General features: G+C 39.9%; 1 protein-coding gene across 1 annotated transcript in view; it reads right to left on the bottom strand.

Moving 5' to 3' along the window:
• Positions 1-24,401, bottom strand: part of SLC1A1 (solute carrier family 1 member 1) — a 71,915-nt gene that overhangs the window by 24,802 nt on the left and 22,712 nt on the right. Inside the window, exons 2-4 of the mRNA XM_050944289.1 lie at positions 23,238-23,378; positions 2,911-3,003; positions 1,110-1,224 (exon numbers count right to left, since the gene is read on the bottom strand). Coding sequence (XP_050800246.1) covers positions 1,110-1,224; positions 2,911-3,003; positions 23,238-23,378 — 349 coding nt within the window. The remainder of the gene's footprint in view (positions 1-1,109; positions 1,225-2,910; positions 3,004-23,237; positions 23,379-24,401) is intronic.

Below are 24,401 nucleotides of genomic sequence, written 5' to 3' on the forward strand. Positions count from 1 at the left end.
AGAGGCACCAGTCGGAACTATGGTCGTGGTGGTGTCATGCAGGCCTCCTTGTGAGCTGTAAAGATGGTGGTGGAGGGACAGATATTTTACGAATATCATGCCTATAAAGATTTGCTATAATCATCAGCCAGTTTTTGGTTTCTTTGATAGTGAAAGGTGATGAGAACATCTATCTTAGCTGTTCAGCTGTTGATTTTTAGATTAGAAATTAAGCAAAAATGCCCCAGAAAGAAAAGCATCCACAGATGTAAGTGATTCTGGGCAATGACTAACTGTAATTGTGGGGGGGCGGGAAGTTGGGAAGCCATAAAACATTGTTACAATTACTGAGCCATTACTGGGAAAGAAGCCCATTGGTCTGATGTCTGCATTCCTCTCAGCAAATTACATATTATTCAGCTGATGCCATGGATCAAAAATTGTATTGGGGAGACCAGTAGCTCAGGTCTTTTATACAGATGTTACGTGGCTGTTTTTTTCTAACCACTTCATTTATCCATCATTGTACAGTACCGTGGACAGGGAAGGCAAGTAACCAGATTGCTCTGAAACCAGATGACACAGCAAACCAGTAGACTAGGCAAGCAGAGGAAATGTACAAACATGCAGTGTATGTTACCTTTGTTCCTTTATTGAGAAGAGAAAGCACAGCTACACTATGCAGTCTTCTGCGCTCTAGGAAACAGAATTCCAGAGCTGCCATGGGGCAACTAACCTTTTGATCTGTCTTTTTTTGGATACCCTTCTCATGATAGGACAAGAAGTGTAAAATTTTGTTTCCATTGGAGGCAGAGGAAATAAACTGCAGGAGCAATGTTGACGCTGGATCCTTGGGTGAGTTACTATCGGAAGTGTCTCATGTACACCACCTTATATGCAAAAGCAACCCAGGCAGGTACTAGTGTAGGCAAAAGGGTATTTTACAAAACTTTTGTAGGAATCCATCTAAAGCTATGTGATCATTTATCTAACCTTTAGGAACATAGGTTTTTTTCTGTATCCTTAATCTTCCAAATGATATTGTGAAGCATTTGTATGTTATGCACTTCAATCATTGTGCTTTATCATTTAGCCTTTTGAAGCAACAGTATGGAACCTGAAAAACTCACCTAATCAGATCTAGCATGGCATCCACTGTTGTGACTTCAGGGGTACTGCCTGTTCTGTCAATTTCATCAGCTTTCTGAGACACCCCAGGTTTGATGGTCACAACTAGCACAATCCCTGTAATCAAGAGAAACCCACGTAGTTGGAATCCTTAAAGAGTAGGTTCTACCAATAGAATTGAGTGGCAGTGTCAGTTCTATGATGATGCTACTGGTAGAGTCAGACCCTTCTGACATTCTTCTTCTTGTGTTTATTATCTATTCAAAACTATATATATATAAGAGCAATTACTTTAAGAGCAAATGGTTGCTTTTTCCTGTTGTGATGTTTTCAAGAGCTGGTCTAATTTTTCCTCACACAGCTAGTTTTCATTACTGCTTTCAGATGATAATGGGATTGCCTCATTCCATGAATCCACAGAACTGAATTTGCTTTTGTAAAGATAGCCTAGAGCATTAGGTTCACACAAGACTAGATTTCAGAAACAGACAGAACTAAAAATATCTGTAAACGTGCTGTAAACATAGGGTCTAGTCTTGCTCACAATGAAGTCAATGACAAACTTCCATTGACTTCAGTGGAATCAGGATCAGGCATTGTTACTATGGTATAATACAAGCTAAGCCCTTGTCATGGTATTCCTTTTTGTTCAAAATAAATGAACAAAAATAAATCAAATTGTAGTTCCGTGATCCCTCAACACCCCTGTCAATGAATTACTTTTATTGATACAGGCAGAACTAACTTTGTGTAAACTCCGCTCAGAAATAGAAATTCTAAAGCAGGAGCCAGAAACTCCCAACTTATTATGTATTCAGTCTTGGTTTGCCATTAATCACTGAAAGTTCCTCACACACATATTTAAACTAAATGAAGTATTATTCTAAGCTCAGCAAGTCACAGGCCAAATTTATCCTGATATTTGACATCAGTGAAGTTTTGCTAGGGATGAATCAGGCTCATGCATTGACACTCCGATTTTTTCAACTGTTAAGTAGCCTTTTCATGTGCAAATGGGTCATTCTTGGAGCAATCTTCTGCCTTTAAATGAGTTTACACTATTTCCGTAAATGGGAGATATCTGGGCCCATAATTTGATCTTGTGTTTGACCCTACAGAGAAGTTGGCATATAGAGGGTTAATTCTCTCCTCTAGATTAAGAAGAAGGGCCACTGATGCCTGCCCTGAGTGCAGGGAATTGCAAGATGGCTGGGCTGGGCTGCTGCATAGAATTTAGTGGACTACAAGAGGGCTGTGCTGCAGGAGTGGAACCTGGCAGTGAGAAGGAGAGAGGGAAACTCTCTGGGAAAAGGGAAGGAGCTGACCTGGGTTTCTCACTCCCTGGGGCGGTGAGTCACACTGAGTATTTGTGCTTCTAGGACTGTGGCTGGAACAAGCCTCAATTTATAACTTTGCTTTTTGGACTCTGGTTGAAGAAGATTCTATCTGCTTTTATGTTTGACCTGCAAAAAGGCAGAATACTCTTCAGTTAATTACACCATGCTGATAATTAAACTTTACCTGGGCAGAGAGTCCCTGAACTGAAATCCATAGCAAAACTCCCACTTATTTCAGAAGTATGGGATCAGGCCCTTAGATTCGTTCTTGAAATCCCCATATTCATTACAGGTTTGTCACAGGCCCTGAGAAAGATCTTACCCAACTTTAGATGTTGGACCACTGAGAATCGATTCAAGTGATAATCTCCATGTTAGCAGTGAAAACCCAATATTTGCATGATGCTGAAAACTTCTAATTACACAATATTTTAAGGTTTCTAAAGGCTACAGTGTAGGATATTACCTAGAATTACAGCTATGACTGTAGTGCAGAAATAATACACAACGGCACGCAAACCGATCTTCCCAGAAACGCTGGAGTCCAAAGCAGCAACACCTGGGGGAAAAAAAGAAATGAACTAATTTTAAAGACTAAATGTATTGTGCATATAAAGTGATTTATTTCTGTGAAGGAGATAGTTCATCATCCTAAATCTTCCTAAACAACCAGCAAGCACCCAGTACCAATAATATCCTGGAAAACTTTCAGTAACAGGCTTACAGTGTTTGAGACACCACATCCTGTTCGCATGTGTGGAGCTTGCAGGGAAAAGCTTAAGTGTTTTTCTGACTTGCTGAGGCAAGTGATTCATCACCCCTATCTGGATATAATGGATTTTTTTCCCAAGCTGTTTGAATATTCACTTTTAAAAGATCTCAGATTTGTAAATTGCCAATTGGCTTCAGAATTAGTACCCACTGAAAAGCATGAAGGCAGTTCATGCCACTCGGAGCTATTGTTTCAGTCTGCTTGGCTGCATACTCAGGCAAGAAACAAGGCATTGGTTCTGCCATGGAAAGTTTTTCTTTGTAACCAGAAAAGCAAAAAACTTATTTTCTGTTTAAAAATGAAAACTTAAAATTCTTCTGAAAAGGGCAGGAGTGAGTAGAGCTGCTTCCACCACTGTGCTTAGATCTACCACTGCCAGTAAGAGAGAACAGTTTTTGTTGGTGCAGGAGGCAAGCAGGAATTCTGATGTGGAGTTTGTATCTGAAGTCACCTTTAAGAAATGTTAACCTCTGGCAATGATATATCAAATACCAGGCTTTTGAGAGGGGTTCTCTTAAGTTCAAAGCAATTCTGCACTGAAGATTTAACTATTTCAAAGATTTACAATCATGCCCACATATCTTAAGTTCAATAACCAAGGTACAATTGTAAAACAAGCACCAAAACAGGTTCTGAAACTCAGTAATCTATAACCACAGCTAGTTAATGACTCACTACTATCTATTTGTTATACCTCTGAGATCCCCTCATGTTTGCACTCATCAGTATATGTAGTCAGGTTCTCAGAGGTTGGTTGGCTTCTCTTCAGACTAGAAAAGAAACGACTTACTCATGATGTTTAACCTCAGAAAAGTGAGTGAGTATAAGTTTAAATATTTTCAAAGACAAAAATCTGACAAAAATCTCACATATGGACCTCTATCCACAGCAAGTATTGTGGTGAATGTACTTTGTGCACATGATAATAATAGTTTGAGCATCAGGTGTTTAGATAATATCCTGATAGTACTGTTCATTTGTTTTCCACAATATATATAAACAACAACTTAAAAAAAGTATGGAGAGTCCCTTAGTAAGTTGTTTTCTTCTCATAGACTTTAAGGTCAGAAATGGACCATCATGATCATCTAGTCTGACCTCCTACATAGTGCAGACTACAAGACTTAACAGAGAACAGAGAAGAACCAGGTTATGTACAGTAAGACTATATGTACAATGAAACAAACCCTCTGGGCACAGTAAAAAGCCCTATATATATATATATTGCAAATGGGCAAAGCCCATTTCCCAGAATTCTCAGGTCATCAGCAGAAAAACCAGCACCACAATTAGTGCTGATTACATCTTTGTGGTGGCAATCCCATCAAAGAAGCAAATGTGTAGGGAAACCAGACTATCATTTTTCACTTTTCATGTCAGGAAGTTGGTATAATACATAGGGTAGAGTGTGGGAGTTTGCACTGCCACTGTCCATGCTTGGATATCATAGTTATAAGTGCTCTTGAGATACGTGTGATAATGAATTTTATACTGGCTTTATGTATAATAAAAGGATTTTGGTTTTCCAGGTTGTCAATTCCACACCTCCCATAAATGATAAATTCACTTACAAGATTTTAAACCATTTTGTAAAAAGCAAATGGATAGATTTTTGCTAAAATACAAATCATATTTTGGTAGGAAATATTCATAAACTTAAGGAAACTATGTATTTTGTATTAAACCTTGTTGCACTGAGTATCAGTTCTGGCCTCCAAGTGTGGCTTCAGTAGTGATAAAATATAAACCCTACCATAAACACTAAAAGGGATGGTGTTCCTTAAAAACAAGTCTCTGATTTAAGATTCTCTTCAATTTGCTAGCCTTTGGTAACTCAACCGGAGAGCTGAAAAATCAAGCTAGGTCATTTCCCTCATGTACTTAATAATAAAGATTCTAGAATTAGGATAAGTTCCTGTCACAGCAATTCTGTTGGCTCCAAAATGATGTTCCTATGCAATCCCATTGTGTTCAATGGAGTTAGAGTGGCATAACTTAAGGCAAAATATGGCCTTGCATTTTTAACTCATTTAACAATTCTGTTGCTGATGAGCAAGCCATGCTAGAATTCAGCTTACTCGCCCATTGCAGTACTAGGCGTGCTGTGTTAATAGCAGTAAAAAGTAGTCCAAACGTAAAAAAAGAGTCCAAAAATATATTTGCCAGTAACATAAACTGAGGTGATGGTGAGCTGCTCTGAGTAAAAGCATGCTATTCTCATGCAGTCATTTTTCAGAGAAGAACTGTGCTTTTAAAAAAGTACTTATAGAAAAATGGATTTTCTTCAGATTTTATGATTACACCACCAACCTCAAGAGCAAAGCAGTATTTCATGACAACTCCCACAGACAGTATCTAGAGACAGAGATCTATACTGGTACGTCAAGCTGATTTAAAAAATTGCACTTTTCCTTTGCTGGGATTTGTTTCACATAGAAAAACGCAGTGTACACTTTATTTTTAAAAAGTAGAAAACAGTTCTCACACAAATGTATTAGTCCTCCATTAGCAAGGAGTGAGTGAGTAATTTACCATACTGGCATAGCACAAGGGTGTTGTACTCCCTCTGCCCTCCCGCGTAAAAAAACTTTTTTCTGAAAAAAAAAATCACTCAAAAATCCCAGTGGAAAAAATTGAAAAGAATATTGGAGGTTTTATAAAATGAAACACAGAAAACACACTACATGTTTCAGTTCATAAGCATATTTATTGCTCAAATGTGGCAAACACATTATCAAAAACATAAAGCCTGCAATTCTGTAAGTAAAATATGAGAATATAATAATAGCCCTACCATGCTTTTGTATCTGCCTTTAGATACCATAATTTTTTACCAGTTTTATTTACTTTTTAGCACCTTGATAGGTATCAAGTTTTGACCAAACCATCCAAGGGTACTGGAACAGAGTGAAAATGTACTATATAGAGGAAAATGGTTGTGGTCGATTCTCAGTCATTGGAAGTCTAAATCAAGATTGGATGTTTTCCTAAAGACATGCTCTAGCTCAACCACAGCTATTGGACTTGAAACAGGAATTAATTCCTGGAAGTTCTATGGCCTGTGTTAAGCAGGATGTCAGACTAGATGATCACAATGGTCCCTTCTGGCCTTGTAATCTATAAATCTATGTATCAAATGTGCTGGAACAGAATGCAGGCATCTTAAAATGTAACAACATTCTGAAATTAATTGTCCTATCTTCTGGGATTTTACTTCCACAATTTGTCACCATACTGACATAATGGACTAAAACGCAAAGTTCTCTGCAAACATAAATTTAGTGCAGAAATATAGATCTTCAGTTTTAGATGAGAAGGAAATAATTTTAGGCTATAGTATATCAGTATTATAATCGTTCAAAAATAATGATTGAAATTCAAAAAAATTGAGCTTTTTCTATTTACGTTCTAGTTTTTGAGCTTTAGGGGAGGTAACTTTTTCTTGCTTTTCTCCTCAGTTGTGAGGGCTAGAGACTTAACTTTAAAAAAGTGAGATTCTTACATTATTACAAAGCTTGGTCTTTATGAAAAACACGAAATATGGCAAGACTTGCGATAAAAATACCAGAAGTGGCAACATTGACAATTGTCATGTTTCTTCCTTTCGGGGTTCAATCTTTGACGTTTGCATTTGGCATCAGTGATGCTGGCTAAGTAATGGAAAAGATTCATAGCTTCTCTGGCCCATTTTTAAAATTTTGCATTTGTGTGATACCAATTCTTTGTTAATTACATGAAGCCAAATTTCCACTTACACTGGACACTAGCATCAGTCACCTGTAATCTCTTAAATCTCCCCAAAACCTCTTTTGATTTTCTATTGTTAAATTACTGCTGCTCTCTGAAAACCCTTGTTGTATAAGATGAATAATGTGTTCTGATCAAAATCTTCCTCTTGCCCAGTGCAAAGCTGAAGGCAAATGCAGAAACACAATGTTCCTTAAAGTGCCACCAAGAGTCATTGAGAAGCTGGGGCATCAATCATTTCTTTCGGATTCTAAGTTTGTGCTACATTGAATGTGATGCGTTACTATAAAAGAAACTTTCAGTTTCCTCAAAATCAAGTTTTTGCATTTCATTTTACTTTATGGACTAATCTTGAGTAATCTTTGCCATTCTTTTGGTACCAAAGAGGATCCGAGACTGTTCCTGAATGAAGCTGATGTTTAAGAGCTGCCTGAAAACTTTTAACAGCTCATTGCTGGTATATTTTGCAGGATCATTACTGTTTCCATTTCAATAGACAAAGTTTCATCCAATAGTACATTTGATCTTGAAGAATCAGAAGAGATCAGTTTTTTACACTTTTTGAGATGGGCACCAGTCTTTTCTGTCTTGCTGCTTGACAACTTTCTTTCAGAAGTTTCTAAATAATAATCCCTCATTGTTTTTAGCTCCATGAACTCCCCTCTTTTCTTCTTCCAGTGACAGATAACTCTTTGCCCCTACTACCTACACAAGCCTCTCTCTGTCCAATCACCAATGAACTCTACCTATTCTCCTTTCCTCTAGGCTTCTGAATAGTTCTATAACTTTCTTATTGTTTCCTAAACTTTGCCACTCATTCATTATACTGCCATGCCAAATTTGTATCACTCTGCTTTATTAGAACTCTACTTAGTTAATTCAAAAATCCCTAGAGATTTGGAAATAAATTGGGTAGAGCTATATACTACAGATATTTAAGGTCTCTTCGGTGGATGAGCAGCTCTGTCCTGGCATGTTTCTCATTCCTTTCACCTGTCTCAGGAGCTATTCTGTTTGAGAGCAAGGGCCTAAATTCTTGAGACTTATTTTTCCATTGCCCTTTACGGATGATGTCCATGTTAATGCAACCGCTTTTGTAGTGGTCCCAGTCCAAGACCAAGTCTCACATCGAGCTACTACCTATTTCCCCATGCTAATTTTTCCACCTACTGTTACTCACACCTTCTTGTCAACTGTTGGAAATGGACCATCCTGATTATCACTACAAAAGATTTTTTTCTCCTGCTGATAGTAGCCCACCTTACCATACTAACTATAACAAGAGAAATCAGTTAACACCCATTTTGTCATGTCCTCTGTGTATATATATCTTCCTACTGTATTTTCCACTACATGCTTCCGATGAAGTGGGTTTTAGCCCATGAAAGCTTATGCTCAAATAAATTTGTTAATCTCTAAGGTGCCACAAGTACTCCTCGTTCTTTTTGCTGATTCAGACAAACATGGCTACCACTCTGAAACCTACAACTTTTTTTATGACTCTAGAACAGGGATGGGCAAACTACAGCCCATGGGCCACTTCCAGCCCATTAGACGTTTTTATCCAGCCCTTGAGCTCCCACTGGGGAGCAGGGTCAGGGGCTTGCCCCGCTCTGTCCACCTGGTGCTCCCCAGCCCCCAATTTATAATTCCCATGATAAGCCTCATCTTCTGGCACGCAGAGCCACAGTGTGCAGGCACGACTTCACTGTGGTGTTTCCAGGATCAGAACCCCGCCCCTATGTGGCAGCCCCCCCTACGCAGCAGCACCCCAGTCCCCTCATGGTCTCCAACAACCCCACCCTCGAGAGCCTCGAAACCATCCAGAGGCCACACTGATCCCAGCTAGAGTGCCTCCGCCCGTGGCGGTGCCTGGTATGGCTGCCTTGGTGTCACTGCTGGCAGGGCCCCAGGAGTCCCTCATACTGTCCCTGTAGAGCTGCCCATGCCCTGTGCCACACCTCATGAGTCCTCCCTGCTTCCCCTCGGTAACATCCCTTCTAGAGCCCCCCTAGGCTACACCCCAGTGAGTCCCCCTCCCCCACCAGGCATTCATGGCCTACCATACAATTTCCATACCTAGAGGCAGCCCTCAGGCCAAAATGTTTGCCCACTCTGCTCTAGAAATAGTGAAAGTCATCATCAAATGCATATCTGCAGTATTTCTCATCAGTTCTCTTAGCAAGACTGAAACAAGTCAATTTAAGATTAGTGGAAACTGACAGAATCCATTTCTTCCATCATCCCACATAGCCCACACAATAAATTGGCCATTAAGTAGAATCAGCAAAAGGCAGACTATTTAACTGTGTTTTTCAATGATGCTACATTTGATGACCAATACTTAAACTCTCTCTATACTGAGACTGATTTCATACTGCTCACTTGGCCAGTTCCCAGCCAGATGGCAACTGGTTGTGCTCTGTGTGGAACTGACTGCTGAGACAAAAGACTTAATCAAAGGACCATCCCACTTCCTCTATTACTTTAATGAAAAGATTATGGTGTTTACTGCCTGGCCAACAGCCACCCAAAATCCTGCATGGTATTTGTATTTGGTATGTAGAGAAACCAGATCACACTGTTGCAGGGAAATAATTGACATTTAGGGACATGCCCACTGGGGCATCATAGGGGTCAGCTCCCTCCCCCTGCCCCCATTCTTTGGAACCTAATTTGCCATTGTAAAATATATTAAACAGAAGCAAGGGCCCTTGAGAGGAAGAATGAGCTATTGCATCTGTTTGCATCATGTTTATTATCAGGAGCGTGCACAGGAATTTAAATTTGACCATTTTTGGAGAGGCACGTTCTGTGCCCTGGCCGGGGCAGAGTTGTTGTCAGCTCCCACTGAGGCCCTGGGGCTGGAGGAGCTCACTCTCCCCATCGTGGCCCCAGGGCTACAGGACCTCTGTGCCCCCACCACAGCCCATGGTTGGAGGAGCTCTGTGCCCCTGTCGTGGCCCCAGGGCCCATACCCCTGCTTGTCCCCCTTTGTTCACGCCCTTATTATCCATATTTGCATAGTAATTCAGAGGCTGATCCGTGGATAAAATGCAGTTTAAAACCGCACCAAATTGCATCTGCTTCACTGCTTGAAATGAGAAATTTCTGCAGCAGCTCAGGGAACCACTAGTGCAGTGTTCAGCTCACACCAGTACTACTGCTGCTTGTTGCTGCTTTATTTTATTCATTTATTTTAGCCATTCCAGCTGCCACCTCCCAATACTAAGCTCTGGAAATGCCACCATGGACATCCTATGTAAACAGAACCATATGTTTAAATTTTATTTATAGGCTGTCACAACAGTAGCATGAATGGGGGAAATACATAAGACATCTCAAAATGCAGTTAGTGCTTTCCAGCAGGCAGTAACAGTAGTGTAGTGTTGTTTTGTTAGTATGAGCATAGAATCATAGAAATATAGGGTTGGAAGGGACCTTGAGAATGCATCAAGTCCAGCCCCCTGCACTAAGGCAGAATCAGGTAAACATAGGCCATCTCTGATAGGTGTTTGACCAACCTGTTCTTAAAAACCACAGCCTCCCTTTGAAACCTATTCCAGAGCTTAACTATACTTACAGTTAGAAAGTTTTCCTAATAAGGAGCCTAAATCTCCTTTACTGCAGATTATGCCTGTTACTTATTATCCTACTGCTGGTGGACATAGAGAACAATTGATTACAGTCCTTGTTATAACAGCCCCTAACATATTTGAAGATGGTTATCAAGTCCCGCCTCAGTCTTCTTTTCTCAAGACTAAACATACCCAGTTTTTTTTAACCTTTTCTCATAGTTCAGATTTTTTAAACCTTTTATAATTTTTGTTGCTCTCCTTTGGTCTGTCTCCAATTTGTTCACATCTTTTCTAAAGTGTGGCACCCAGAATTGGACACAACACTCCAGCTGAAGTTTCACCAGGGCCCAGTACAGTGGGACAGTTACCTCCCATGTCTTACATATGACATTCCTGTTAATACACCCTAAAATGATATCAGTTGTTTTTGCAAACGTATCACATTGTTGACTCATATTCAAATTGTGATCCACTATAATCCCCAGTACTCCCACCTATCCAGCTATTCCCCATTTTGTAGTTGTGCATTTGATTTTTCCTTCCTAAGTGTGGTATTTTATACTTGTCCTTACTGAATTTTATCTTGATTTCAGACCAGTTTTCCAATTTGTCAAGTGTGCAACACCTCCCAATTTGGTGTCATCCGCAAATTTTATAAGCATACTCTTCACTCCACGATCAAACTAATTAATGAAAATATTGAATAGTTCTGGACCCATGACTGATCCCTGTGGGACTCCTCTAGATATGTCCTCCCATTTTGACAGGGAATCATTGATAACTACTGTTTGAGTATAGTCTTTCAACCAGCTGTGTACCTAAGTAATTTAATCTAGACCACATTTCCCTAGTTTGCTTATGAGAATGTCATGTGGGACTGTGTCAAAAGCCCTACTAAAAATCAAGATACATCACATCTACTGCTTCCTCTCTATCCTTTAGGCCAGTAACCCTGTCAACAGAGGAAATTAAGTTGGTTTACCATGATTTATTCTCAACAAATCTATACAGGCTATGCCTTATAACTCTATTATCCTCTAGGGGCTTACAAATGGTTCTTTAATAATTTGTTTCACTCTTTTTCCATGCTACAGTATGGGTGCTCAGCACTTCTGAAAATCAGGTCCCTTTAACAGAGCTGGCACTAGGTGTTTTGCTATCTATGGTGGGAAACGTTTCTGGCACCCCCTGAGCAACTGAGCCAAAACACAAAAAAATGGCCAGAGCAGCCAGGCAGTGTGCCCGGATATTCATTGGTTCCCCTGGATGGTGGTAGCTAGGGCAACCACCCATATCACCCCCTAGGCTGGCCCTGTCCTTTAAGGCATCGCAAGAGGTTAGGCACTTGAAATCATTAATTAGCTTTGAAAATTTATCTAAAGAGATTACTAAATTTTTAAGGGTGACCACTGGAGCTACCCACACACAAAAGCCCTGTAAACACTCAAATTCAGGGGTTGTTCCTCACTTTTATCCAAATTTGAATGTGAATTTAATGAGAATATAAAATAATCAAATCTAAGGAAAGTTATTCTGCCTATTTGTAACTTGCTGGGCAAGAGTGTTGTATCCTCCTCTAGTGGCTAGTCTAATAAGGATCAGCACTTACTACTGCTACCCGCTATGAGAGTTACTCCTTTATCTCTAGGAACTGAAAATCCAGGATTCTATGTCCAGTGTTGGAGTCTTATTACATATACTCCTCCTCTTTTTATTATATAAAAGAATTCAAGTTTATATTAATCTTCATAGGACATTAATGCTAATTAGTAGTAACAAACATATATGGATGTTAGCTGCAGTGAAATTTGGAAAAAATTTAATATTAGACTCTGCAAGCATTGTTTCCACCATGTTTTCATGTAATTCATGCCATCATATGTTAGATCAGGCTATAGATACAAATATCTTTTCACATGGAGAAGGGTCTTTTACACTATTCTGCAATTTCTTGAAAGGTCTATGATCTCAAATTCAGCTCTTCAGTGACATGTGCATTCAGCTTGCATGTCTTCATGCATGTGGTCTCCTTTATGACTGAGTAGAGCAGGATGAACTCAAAGCCATTTTAGGAAAAGGGGAAAACCACTGTATCTAAGTAGGGGCGAATGTTGTATTCACCTGCCCTGACAATGAAAAATGGGTGAATCAAATGTTACATTGCCAATAACACAAATATTTTTTCACCCATCTAGCCTGCTGCTGACATCAGCAGGCGTGAGCACTTCCCCCCCTCATGACTATCAGTGGGAGCAAATAATCCCTGGCCTCAGGCCTACAGATGGGGGGTGGGGCAAAGGGGGCAATTGACCAGAGGAATGGGCGATTTAAAAGGGCCCGGGGACCCCTGGCTGGCAGCGCAGCAGGGCTAGGGCAGGCTTCCTGCCCATCCTCGCTCCACTGCTCCATACCACTCCTGGAAGCAGCCAACACGTCCCTGCGGCCCCTGGGGATGCTGTCCCTGCCCTGAGCGTTGACTCCTTCAGATGCCCGGGTCTGGGAGAAGTCTGCTGACTCTAGAATACACCTCCGGTAACAGGCCCCAGACTCCCCCTCTCCTCAAGAGGAAGGGAACACACTCACTTCATATTTTCCAAGGTAGTTGACTGGACTGCTCCTCTCCCTACTGTTTCTTCATTAGCTGTTCATTGCCTTGCTTCTCCCACCCAGTATCCAGAGGAATAGCTAGTAAACTGTTTCTGTCCAAACCCTCAGTCTAGCAGTATAACTTTGTCATCCTGCTCCAGTGGGGAGCAGAAATGCCGCTGACTGCAGTGTATACTGGCCCTTAAACTATGGGTCTGAGAGATTCCCTAGAGTGCACGGGGCTAGGGGAATCCTTGAACTCGCAGAAGAACCATAACAGATTTTGTGTAATATGTATACTTCAAAGATCACATCATTCAAGTCACAGTGCATAGCTCCTACTGTAGCAGTGATTGTCTTGCCATTCCGGGTGCTGAAGTCTGGCATGGTAATAACACTACACATTGTACAGTATTCTTGTTACACAAAATCAGCCTCTCTCCCCAGTTTGTCCCCCTCCCCAAATGCAGAATCTGAACCTCACAGAACCCCACAAAATATCCCCAGTGGGTCAGAAGGAATGGGTGAGTATGCTGCAGAGCTGATGCATCCCAATTGGCGCTCCCTGTGACTGGCTCTACAACTGCAGTCTCCTTTCTGATGTGTTTAACTACTGTACCATGAAGTCCATTCAAGCTCACACACAATTAGAAGATCCCTGCAGTATCCAGATATGGCCAGGATGAGCAAAGGATTCCTTGCATATAGTTGGCTTAACAACTGGTAGTGTCGGTTTCTTTAAAATTAGTGCATCTGAATCTACAATTGACGTTATAGAGCATTCAGTTTTTCTTGCTCCAGCAGTTATACTGTAACTCATCCTGTCTCCTTTCACAAACTCAGAGTGGGTGACCTTTTTTTTTTTTTTTTAAAGGTTGTAAACTGAGTTTTGGAGAGCTTATTCAAATAGTCTGCAGAATGACATATTCAACTAGTAGTTTAATTGTTATGCTTTTGTCTTGAGAGCTCATTCTGGCAGTATTCATGAAGTTAGAGAAGTTATTTTCATTTACACTAAGGCCCCTTCACACCATTCTGGCAGTGTGGGTGAAATCTACACTTTTCTTTTAAAAGCATTTTATTTGATTTTATTGTAAATGAGAATCGAACCCTAAGTATAGACGATATGGCTATACAAAGCTATACACAGTTTCACTGGGCAGGAGTATGCATCTGTGTTATTGCATAAAGTGTCCTGAAATATTTTCACCAAATAGAGTGTACCATATCTGTAAATTGTGCTATCTTGCAGGTTGACTTGAAGTGGAATGTGATTGTGTATGCCATAAAATGGCCAGTTTTCAACATTAAAAAAAAAACCCAACCAACCAACTGGTCTACATTAGTAAGACAAATAGGTTAACGGAGAGAAGTAAATGTGGAAATACAGAAGACAAAACTGAACCAGACTCATGACATAGGAGGGCAGAGTTTGCTGTACATTGGTATAGCACAAAAGGAGTGTGGAAACAAACCCCAAGCACTACCGCTGCTGTAAAGTGATGCTCCCAGCAGCATGAAGTTGCCACAGTAGTTCTGTGCTGCATGCCTACTACCCTCAGCAGTGGAAAGGGTCTGGCTGGAGAGTGCTGTGCTGCAGTTAATCCCAGTTAGTGTGACCCATTACAAACTAGCATAATTAAGAGCAGCCTACTCCTATGGTTCAATGATGCCAGTTTTTACCCTCCTGTCAATTTCCCTTTTCCCATTTCTGGTTCTGTCTTTTCTATGCTGCCCCCATATTTGGAATCATCTTCCAGTCCTAGTTTACAATGACACCACTCTCTCCTTATTCACACCCCTTCCAAAAACTCATCTCTTCCACAATGGCCATGAATCTTGACTTTATAAAGTATAATACATGAAAATTAAATTTATTCCCTTATCTGGATTGCACAGTAAATCCTTCTTTCTTTGTGTCTTAGGCTATGTATGCACTGCAATTGGAGGTGTGATTGCAGTTCGGATAGGCATATTCACATTAGCATTAATCTAGCTAGCATGGCCAAAAATAGCAGTGAAGATGCAGCAACGTGGGCTGTACAAACCTGCCTGGAACCCTGGGTAGCCACTGACACAGCTAGCCTGTGCTGAGGTCCATGCCACCGCTTCTTCACTGCTCATTTTAGCCATGCTAGCTAAATTAAAGCTAGAATGGGTATCTCTCCCTGAGCTGCAGTCACACCTTCAGTTGTGGTGTAGATATGCTCTTACTATGCTAAAGTACCTTGCTGAACCGGAGCCAGAATGTGGTCAGAAAACTCAGGTTAAAGATGTTCTGATGGAAAAACAAGACATTTTGGGGAGTAAAAATAAAGAAAACCCTTCCATTTTCCAACCATCTCTACTCATGGAACACTAGGGTTTGCATAGGAGGCAGGGGAGAAGAGAGGGATCTGGCCTTGACTAAGGCCGTTCATTCTCCAGGACTAGACAACCTAGGAATTATGAGAGAGCTTTAAAATGTTGTCTATCTACATCTAGAGCAGCTAGCATAACCCTTACATAAACACTGGTGTAATTGTCACTGCTCCACAGCTGTTAAGCGTTTTCACAGCAAAATTCAGTGTAAACCTTTCCAGTGTTGAGGCATTCTACAACTGCTAATAAAACACATAGTTTACATTTGTTTGCTTGTAAAGGTTAAGTTTGGCCCTAAAATTTTAACTGTAAGGAAATATTTTATGATGAAAGGAACGGGCTGCCAGATTGTGAGTTGTAGTTAATGGAAGCTGCTGGGTGCTCAGCACTTTTCAAAATCAGTCCAGTCAGTTAAGAACTTAAATATGGGCTTAGGAATCTAACCGAGCATTACTGAAAATCGTGGCACTTGCTTTTCTCTGTATAGGACTGCTCACTGTTCAATGAATAATAATGGTAGTTTGGGGATCGTTTCAGTCCTTAGTTTAACCCCTCACCACCAAATAAGAAAAAAGGTAGTGTGCCTCTGCATATAGTATGGGCTGAGCAATTTGCACTATGATGCTGATGTAGGTTTTTTTGGCATATCTGACAGTGAGTGGGATCTCAACTGCAGGGCTGCTGACAAATAAATGCATAGGTAAGGATTATACACTAATCACATATTGATTTCTGCTGTTCTAGAATTAGACCCAAGAATGAAACCCATTCTAGCTGTCCAATCAAGAATGCATTACCTAGTTTTTGTTGTTGTTAACAGAATGAAAGAATACTGTCAGTTATAACCAAGCAGCAAGAGATAGTTTTGGTAGAGTATAAAGAAGACTCTTGAATGATTGTCATATGCTCTGATAACTCATGGAAAGCTAAACTCACTCACGAATTGATTTTTTAAAAAGTATCTACTGAACATTTTCAGAATAAAAGACACAAATGAATTAAAAACAATGATAGAAAAAGTGATCAATCATAATTATTAGAAAAATTAAGTATATAACATTTCAAATAACTTTTTCCATACCTGAAAGATATGAGATTAATTAGTAGTCAGCAGTTTAATATGTGTTGAATACAAAAAGTACCATTGCATACCAAATATGCAAATTTACCAACTTTAAAACTTTATATGGATGGATGTAAAGTAATTTGCTCACTGCTGAAACGTTTGCTGCAAAATTTCAGTAAGTTGTCATTTCTATTATAAAACATAAGACAAAAACATAGGAGACAGAATCCAACTTCAGAAGAAAAAAGAGAAAAAACTAACACACTTGCAAATGACATTTGCAGGGAACCTTAATCGGGGCTCAGAGGCTAGATAAGTCCAAGTTAATGACTATTGTCCCTTGAAGGGACACAATAACTACGTTAAGTAAAGTCTTTGATACCTCCTATGCTCCACACAAAGAGAGATACTTCCTGCTTTATTGGCAACAGACATATTCCAAAATAGACTATTTCATGATAGCTAGTGACCTGGTTACCTGTAGTATTAATTCCCACAGTGTTATATGGGATCATTCCCCAGTACATTTTAACTTTTAACAAAACTCTTAGTATAGTACTTAGCTCACACAAAACTAAGGAATACATTAAACAAAACCAGATTTTATATGGCTCTGAATCCATGATGTGAACCTAGAACGTGAGATATACTAAAAGTCTAAATTAGAGTGGGGATAACACATCACTGCCAAACAAAAAAGGATAACTGATTTCATAGGATAATGTAGAGTTAGTTAATGGATATAGTAGACAAGCAATCTCCAATTACTGCACGTAAAATATGATGTGAATACTGCTAATGAGGCAACCCCTGAAAATGCTTTATTTAGACAGGCATTACCAGTAGTCAAAGGAACAGAGGGGCAATTATTAGTTTGCAGGCTCCTACAAAGGAAACTCTAAGACAGTAAGTATTTTAACTGCTCGTTGCATTAATGGTACTACATATAAGGAAATACAGGAAAGGAAGAGGGTCATGGCACATAAAGAAAGCCAGTACAGCACAGTGGATTACTTCAACTTTTGGTCTGATCAGAGTGCCACAAGCAATAGATCCTCAGTGACACGAGTTGGAAAGAGATTGAAGGCTGCAGATACTGCAGAATGCTTTCTCTAGACTCTTTGCCCTTGAGAGTTGGTGGTGATCATGCTCTGTGAACCAGAACAGCACTTCAAAATTTTATTATTATAATTAAAAACCTTAAATAATGCAGAGCCTGCCTATGTTTCATGATGGCAACCAATATTGATGGGATAGGACTGGCTGTACAGTCTTAAGAGAATAGAAGCAAATCCTTGTCTATTAATAGCCCATGACACTGCAGTTCTCTCTGCCTCAATAACACTGAACACCATGGGGTATTTTCTTTTGGCATCCTTCAGCCCCAAAATGTAAAGGTGACTTGCAAGGGAAATGTGTATTTTTGCTCTTTACACAATAGACATGATGTAAAGTAACCAGCTGGGCACAGTGCGGTCCAAGTAACTGTTTACTAATGATATATACGTAGGGCCTATCTACATACACACACTGCTGCTCTGCAAGACTATAGTGGCTTCTGAATTACAGAAGACAGTGAGGAACACTAAAGGGTCAAAACTATTTAAAGGGATACTACCTAACTCCCAAACACTACAGGAAACAAAAAATGGCTTGTGCCTTTTTTGGGGAGGAGGGGGGAGCTCCTTTATGATTTACAAAGACGGTATAAACAATTTTTCCTATTTTAAAAAAAGTTTTTGGTTTTTTTTACATAGAAATGCAGGTCTTATTTGCTCTGAAGCACTCTGTGCTGACTTCAGAGCTAGTAAAATGGTATCATCACAACAAACAGTGAAAGTTGAGCAAATGTAAGGGGAAAAGGATTTTTACTCAGGTCTAGTCTGCATTTGGAATAGCCCCGATTCAGTCACTGATGGCTAGCAATCATTGCCACTGCACTGATGCTGACCAGCAAACAAGGACAAGCTGGGGTTTGCACCCGTTGTGGTAATTTACACACTTACAAGGAAAGATACATTTTGATTAGTGAATCAGCACAAAGCTGACAATATTTACATTTTGCTTCAGAAGAATCATCTGTTTTTATTACTTTAGTCCATCATTTATTTCCTACCGCTTCCTTTCTCTTAAGGCATATGGAGTCAGATGATTCTATGCACTGATGTTTGGCAGTCACTAAACATTATTCATGCATTTGCAGTATTCATCAGCAGCTTTCACATTTACTAGATTTAGACTGCAAAACAATCACTTTGTAAATTTAAGTCTGTAAAGAATAGAGGCTGAAACTAATCAGATGAGCTCTATTTGGAAACAGGTTTAATAGATGATACATACCCTGCATCTGCATACCTTCTGGAATTTTTTTTAATTCTAGTAAACCAAGACCCCAATAGCCCACAAACTCCCCACGGGCTCCCTCTTCAACAGTTTTTCATCCCAATTATAACTGATTCCATCCATTAACCAAGTCCCTTTCTCTAATCACTAGTGAATTGTATCTAGTCCCTTTCTAGCCAGTTCTACAACTTTCTTATTATTTCCTATTATGCATAACTATAACCTTTATGTGAAGAATTACTGCAGAGGAATGACACATTATTAGGCAAATCTGAGTAAAATATCATTCTTTTCCTCTAGCTGATTAAGACGTTTATGTCTTTATACAGGTAAAGTCCAAAATGTTACCAGTCTTAGGGAAATTGCACTTTGAAAGATTAATTTTTCAGTGAGCACCAAAGAAATTAGCTATTTTGGGCCAAATTATCTTTAATGGGCCCTTTGGACAGAGTCAAATTTATATCTACTAGCCAATAAAATTAGTTATGGGGAGATGAGAATAATTACAACTTGGTCTCTGAGGTAAACTAAAATTAATTAAAAAGAACACTGTATTATACTGAATCTCCTATATTCCCAGAGCTCTTGACAGCCTAATAACCACATTTCTCATATTTTAATAAGATTTTCTAAAGCTTTATCGGGGAGATGGGAAGACGTCAGAAATAATATTATCACCTAGCACTTACATTGACTAGCTACTAGGGCCCAGTCCTGCTCCCTATAAGATCAAAGGCTAAATTCTGACTAGCTTCAACAGGAGCAGGCCTTTCATCCTCACAATGCCTATGTGAGGTAGCCATGCAAGTATTATCATCTCTCCGTTACAGCTTGGGAAACCAAGACAGCAGAGGAAAAGTATCTCTTGCCAAGCTCTCCATTTACACAAGAGAGGGGGGATTTTGCTTCCCAATGTTGAAAATGCATCAGGTAAAATCCTTGCCTCATTGAAGAAATCATTCGGAGTTTTGCTATTTACTTCATTGGGGTTAAGATTTTACCCATCATGGTCAATTTATTTTAAAGTGTATCCTGTATCAAGGGAAAATCCAGAGAGCAGATTATAAATGATTTACATAATGGCATAGAAATTGCCATTTATAAAGTTTATAAAGTTTGCGGCCTATATGAAGCTGGGAGGAGTTGCAAGTGCTTTGGAAGATAGGATTAACGTTCAAAATGAACTGGACAAACTGGAGAAATTGTTTAAAGTAAATGGGATGAAATTCAATAAGGACAAATGCAAAGTACTCCACTGAGGAAGGAACAATCAACTGCACAAATGCAAAATGGGAAATAACTGCCTAGCAAGAAGTACTGTGGAAAGGGATCTGGGGGTTATAGTGGATCATGAGCTAAAAATGAGTCAACAGTGTAACACTGTTGCAAAAAAGGTAAAAATTATTCTGGCATGTATTAGCAGGAGTGTTGTAAGTAAGGCAATTTGTTCCAGTGCTTAACCACTCTGGCAGTTAGAAAGTTTTTCCTAATGTCCAACCTGACCCCCGCTTGCTGCAATTTAAGCCCTTGCTTCTTGTCCTATCCTCAAAGGTTAAGAAGAACTATTCTTCTCTCCTCCTAGTAACAACCATTTATGTTTTCAAATTTTGCCACCTCACTGTTTACTCCTTTTTTCAGATCATTTATGAATATGTTGAATAGGATTGGTCCCAGAACAGACCCTTGGGGGACACCACTATTTATCTCTCTCCATTCTGAAAACTGACCATTTAATCTTACCCTTTGTTTCCTATCTTTTAACCACTTACCAATCCATGAGAGAACTTTCCCTCTTATCCCAAGACAGTTTACTTTGCTTAAGAGCCTTTGGTGAGGGACCTTGTCAAAGGCTTTCTGAAAATCAAGAACACTATATTAACTGGATCCCCCTTGTCCACATGCTTGTTGACCCCCTCAAAGAATTCTAGTTGATTGGTGAGGCATGATTTCCCTTTACAAAAACCATGTTGACTCTTCCCCAACAAATTAGGTTCAGCTACGTATCTGACAATTTGGTTCTTTACTATAATTTCAACCAGTTTGCCTGGTACTGAAGTCAGGCTTACTGACCTGTAATTGCTGGGATCACCTCTGGAGCCCTTTTTAAAAATTGGCATCACATTCGCTATTCACCACTCATTTGATACAGAAGCTGATTTAAATTATAGTAGTTCTGCAATTTCACATCTGAGTTCTTCAGAACTGTTGGGTGAATACCATATGGTCCTGGTGACTTATTACTGTTTAGTTTATCAATTTGTTCCAAAACCTCCTCTAATGACACCTCAGTCTGTGACAGTTCCTCAATACTATCATATTGTACTGTACATATGGCAAAAGCAGTAACCACTCAATGTCTTGCACAGCAGGAGGAAGGAAAATCGTTATAGCAGTGTAAACAGCTACCTTGCATGGACATGCCTGTTTTGTTTTCTTAGCAAGCACTTCATAGCTATTTGGATAGTGGAAGTTATTGTCAATATCTCCAGGAGTTACAGAACTTAAAGCAATATATAAACTACTGAAAAGAATTAGAATGTCAATTGCCCAGGCAATGACACTGTATGGAGCGGCTGTTGGCCCCCTGCGGCTGCCCTCTCCTGGAGGCGGTCGGAGTGGGGGCGGGCCCTCTGGGACTCCCCTTTTGGCAGCAGCAGGCCCCTGGATTTCCCCCTGCAGCACCCCACCTCCAAGATTGAATCATGAGTATTTTTAGTGAAAGTCATGGACAGGTCATGGGGCCGTGATTTTTTGTTTTTTGCCCGTGACCTGTCCATGACTTTTACTAAAAATACTCACAATGAAATCCTAGCCTTATTCACAAATAATTAATTTGGCTCCTCTGAAGCCTGTACAAATTAACCAGATTATATCACTTATTTTGAAAATCCAGGTCCAGTTTCATTCACCACTCAAAGGAGTGAACCTATTTCACAGCTTGTTTGAAAAGAGAAAAGGGCTTATTTCCTCCTGATAGCTTTTCCTAGAACTCTTATCACTGACTCAAATTCAGCATGATAAAAATAGAACTCCTCCTTGCTTTCTTCTCCCTCCCATCTCCAGCGCCATAAAATTGCCACTGCTTTCTCCATCATTTAAAACTCAGGGCATTTTTACTCCTCTCTTTCTTCCCCCCACATCCTGACTGTTGGGAAATCTCTAAAATCTCCTCTTTCATCTTAATCACGTCTGATAAAACCCTTGTCTATGTTGTGGCCACTTCTCATCTTGATTCTTGCAACTTCCTTTTTGGTCTCCCTTAAGTGTATCCAAAATAATGTCGCCAAAAAAAAAACCCTTCTCTGCTGCTGCTCTTGTTTCTCCTCATCTCAAATCCCTTCACTGGCTTCCTCTCACCTTTACACTGTAATCATGCCTCCAAGGCTTGGCCAACTCCACTCCTGCCTCCATTACTGCACTCATTTCCTGGCAATTACTGCATAGCATTTGATCCTGCACCACTGAAATCAATGGTATTTTTGCCGTGGACTTCAATAAACTCAGGATTGAGTCCCTTACAGCGTACATGCCTCTGACTGCTGCTTTTATTTCTTCCTACCAATCTTGTATTCAACCTTTCTTTCATGCCAACCCTATGCTCAGCATTCTCTCACTCACTCTTCAACTACAAGTGATCTTCCTCTCCTCAGTCAAATCCCTAAGGCCTTTCCATGATAACCTAGCCAAACAACTAAGGGCATGTTGAACACAAGCCAAAAGCAAAGACTGTGTGGAAATGACAGAGTAGAGCACTTCGGCAAACATGGGTGGGTTTACTATGGAATGTTAAAGGAAGGCTACTTGACCTTTTGTTTCCTGAACAAAAAATGAGAGAATAAAAACCAAACAAAATAAACAAATGAAAAAAAACCACAACGACCTTTTAGTTAGAGCGTATTTGACAGCCAGTTCTGCCACCTTTTGCATTTCAAGCTTGATCCTGCAAATATTTTACTACTAGTTGTAGTACTTATTACTGTGCATTCATAGAGAGTACTCAGAGTTAGAATTTGCAGATTTGGACCCATAACTGGGAAGCACTTAATTCACCATCAAGCATGGGGTGGGAGAGATGATTTACAAAACCTGCAAATGATTATGGGAGAGTTTTATCATACATTTGGTTTTTAGCAGTGTTATCTATCACATTCTGACTTAATCTTCTATTTCCATTCGCATTCTATATAGAAGCATTTCACTTAAATAGAATTTTTATGATCTAGGACTGCAGATAAAAGAGTTTAATAGACTATTCTTACACTTTATTTTTCATAAAAAATTAGAAGAAAAACCAAACAGTAGTTGAAGGAATATAACAAACAGCATATTTCTAGTCATACCTGTAATCATGCTTGATATGATCAAGGGTAGAATGATGAGTTTGAGCATTCTCATCAGAACCTCTCCAGGAAATGCAAAGTAGAACTTATCCAGGTTGGAGAGCTTGCCATATTCTCGTACTAGAACTCCTACCCCAATACCTAGAGGGTACATTAAAAACATAACACATATTCAGGATTATGCAGTAGGTTGTCATAAATACATAGAGGTGGAGGAGAAGAAAATACAAGTATTAAAGAAAATAGGTAAAACAAAACCGGCTACCAATTTTATTTTTTCCAAAATTATGTGACTTTTTAAATGACTCCATGTTAGCAACAGAGATACATACACATTAGTCTTTTTTCCTTTCCCTTATGGTCAGGTAACAAATTAATACAATAAATAATAAAATAAGATGTCTAAGTTGAGAGGACCACTAATTTAGGCAACCAAATAAGGACACAAGAGCCTAACTTTAAGCATCTCTTTTGGAAAATATTAGCGTACATCTTCTGAGGCTCAGCCCTGTGCCGTAACTACAAGGCCAGCAGGACTTCGTACAGCTTACTCTATTTATCTCTACCAGGAGGGTTTGTAAATGGAATTTTTAAAAAATTAAACATTTATCATATTAATGCTACTGGTATATTAAAAAAGAAATTAAGATGATCTGATATGTAAGGAATTTTCTAATTTGGCTTCTCCATATCAACTAAAATATATATAAATTAGCAATATTTTTAGTTCATACACTCCATATTGTTAGAAAGAAAAACATCATGTGAAAAATCACACAGCATCATTGTAGTCTCTACATTTGTTTAATAATCACCAAGTATTCAACCAACCTAAACCCAGGGCCGGCGCTACCATTTAGGCAGCCTAGGCAATCGTCTAGGGTGCCAGAATAAATGGTGGGCGCCATTTTGCTGGAGGGACAGGCGGCTCCGGTGGAGCTGCTGCAGTAGTGCCTGCGGAGGGTCCACTGGTCTGCGGCTCCGGTGGAGCTGCCACAGTCATGCCTGTGGACGATCGGCTGCTCGCACAGCTCCAGTGGACCACCCACAGGCACCACTGCGGCAGCTCCACTGGAGCCGCGGAGCGCCAGACCCTCTGCAGGCACCACTGCGGCAGCTCCACCGGAGCCGCGGGACCAGCGCACGGTGCGGCAAAATTGCCGT

The sequence above is a fragment of the Gopherus flavomarginatus genome, chromosome 3 (assembly GCF_025201925.1).
Source record: "Gopherus flavomarginatus isolate rGopFla2 chromosome 3, rGopFla2.mat.asm, whole genome shotgun sequence".
Classification (NCBI taxonomy): Eukaryota; Metazoa; Chordata; order Testudines; family Testudinidae; genus Gopherus; species Gopherus flavomarginatus.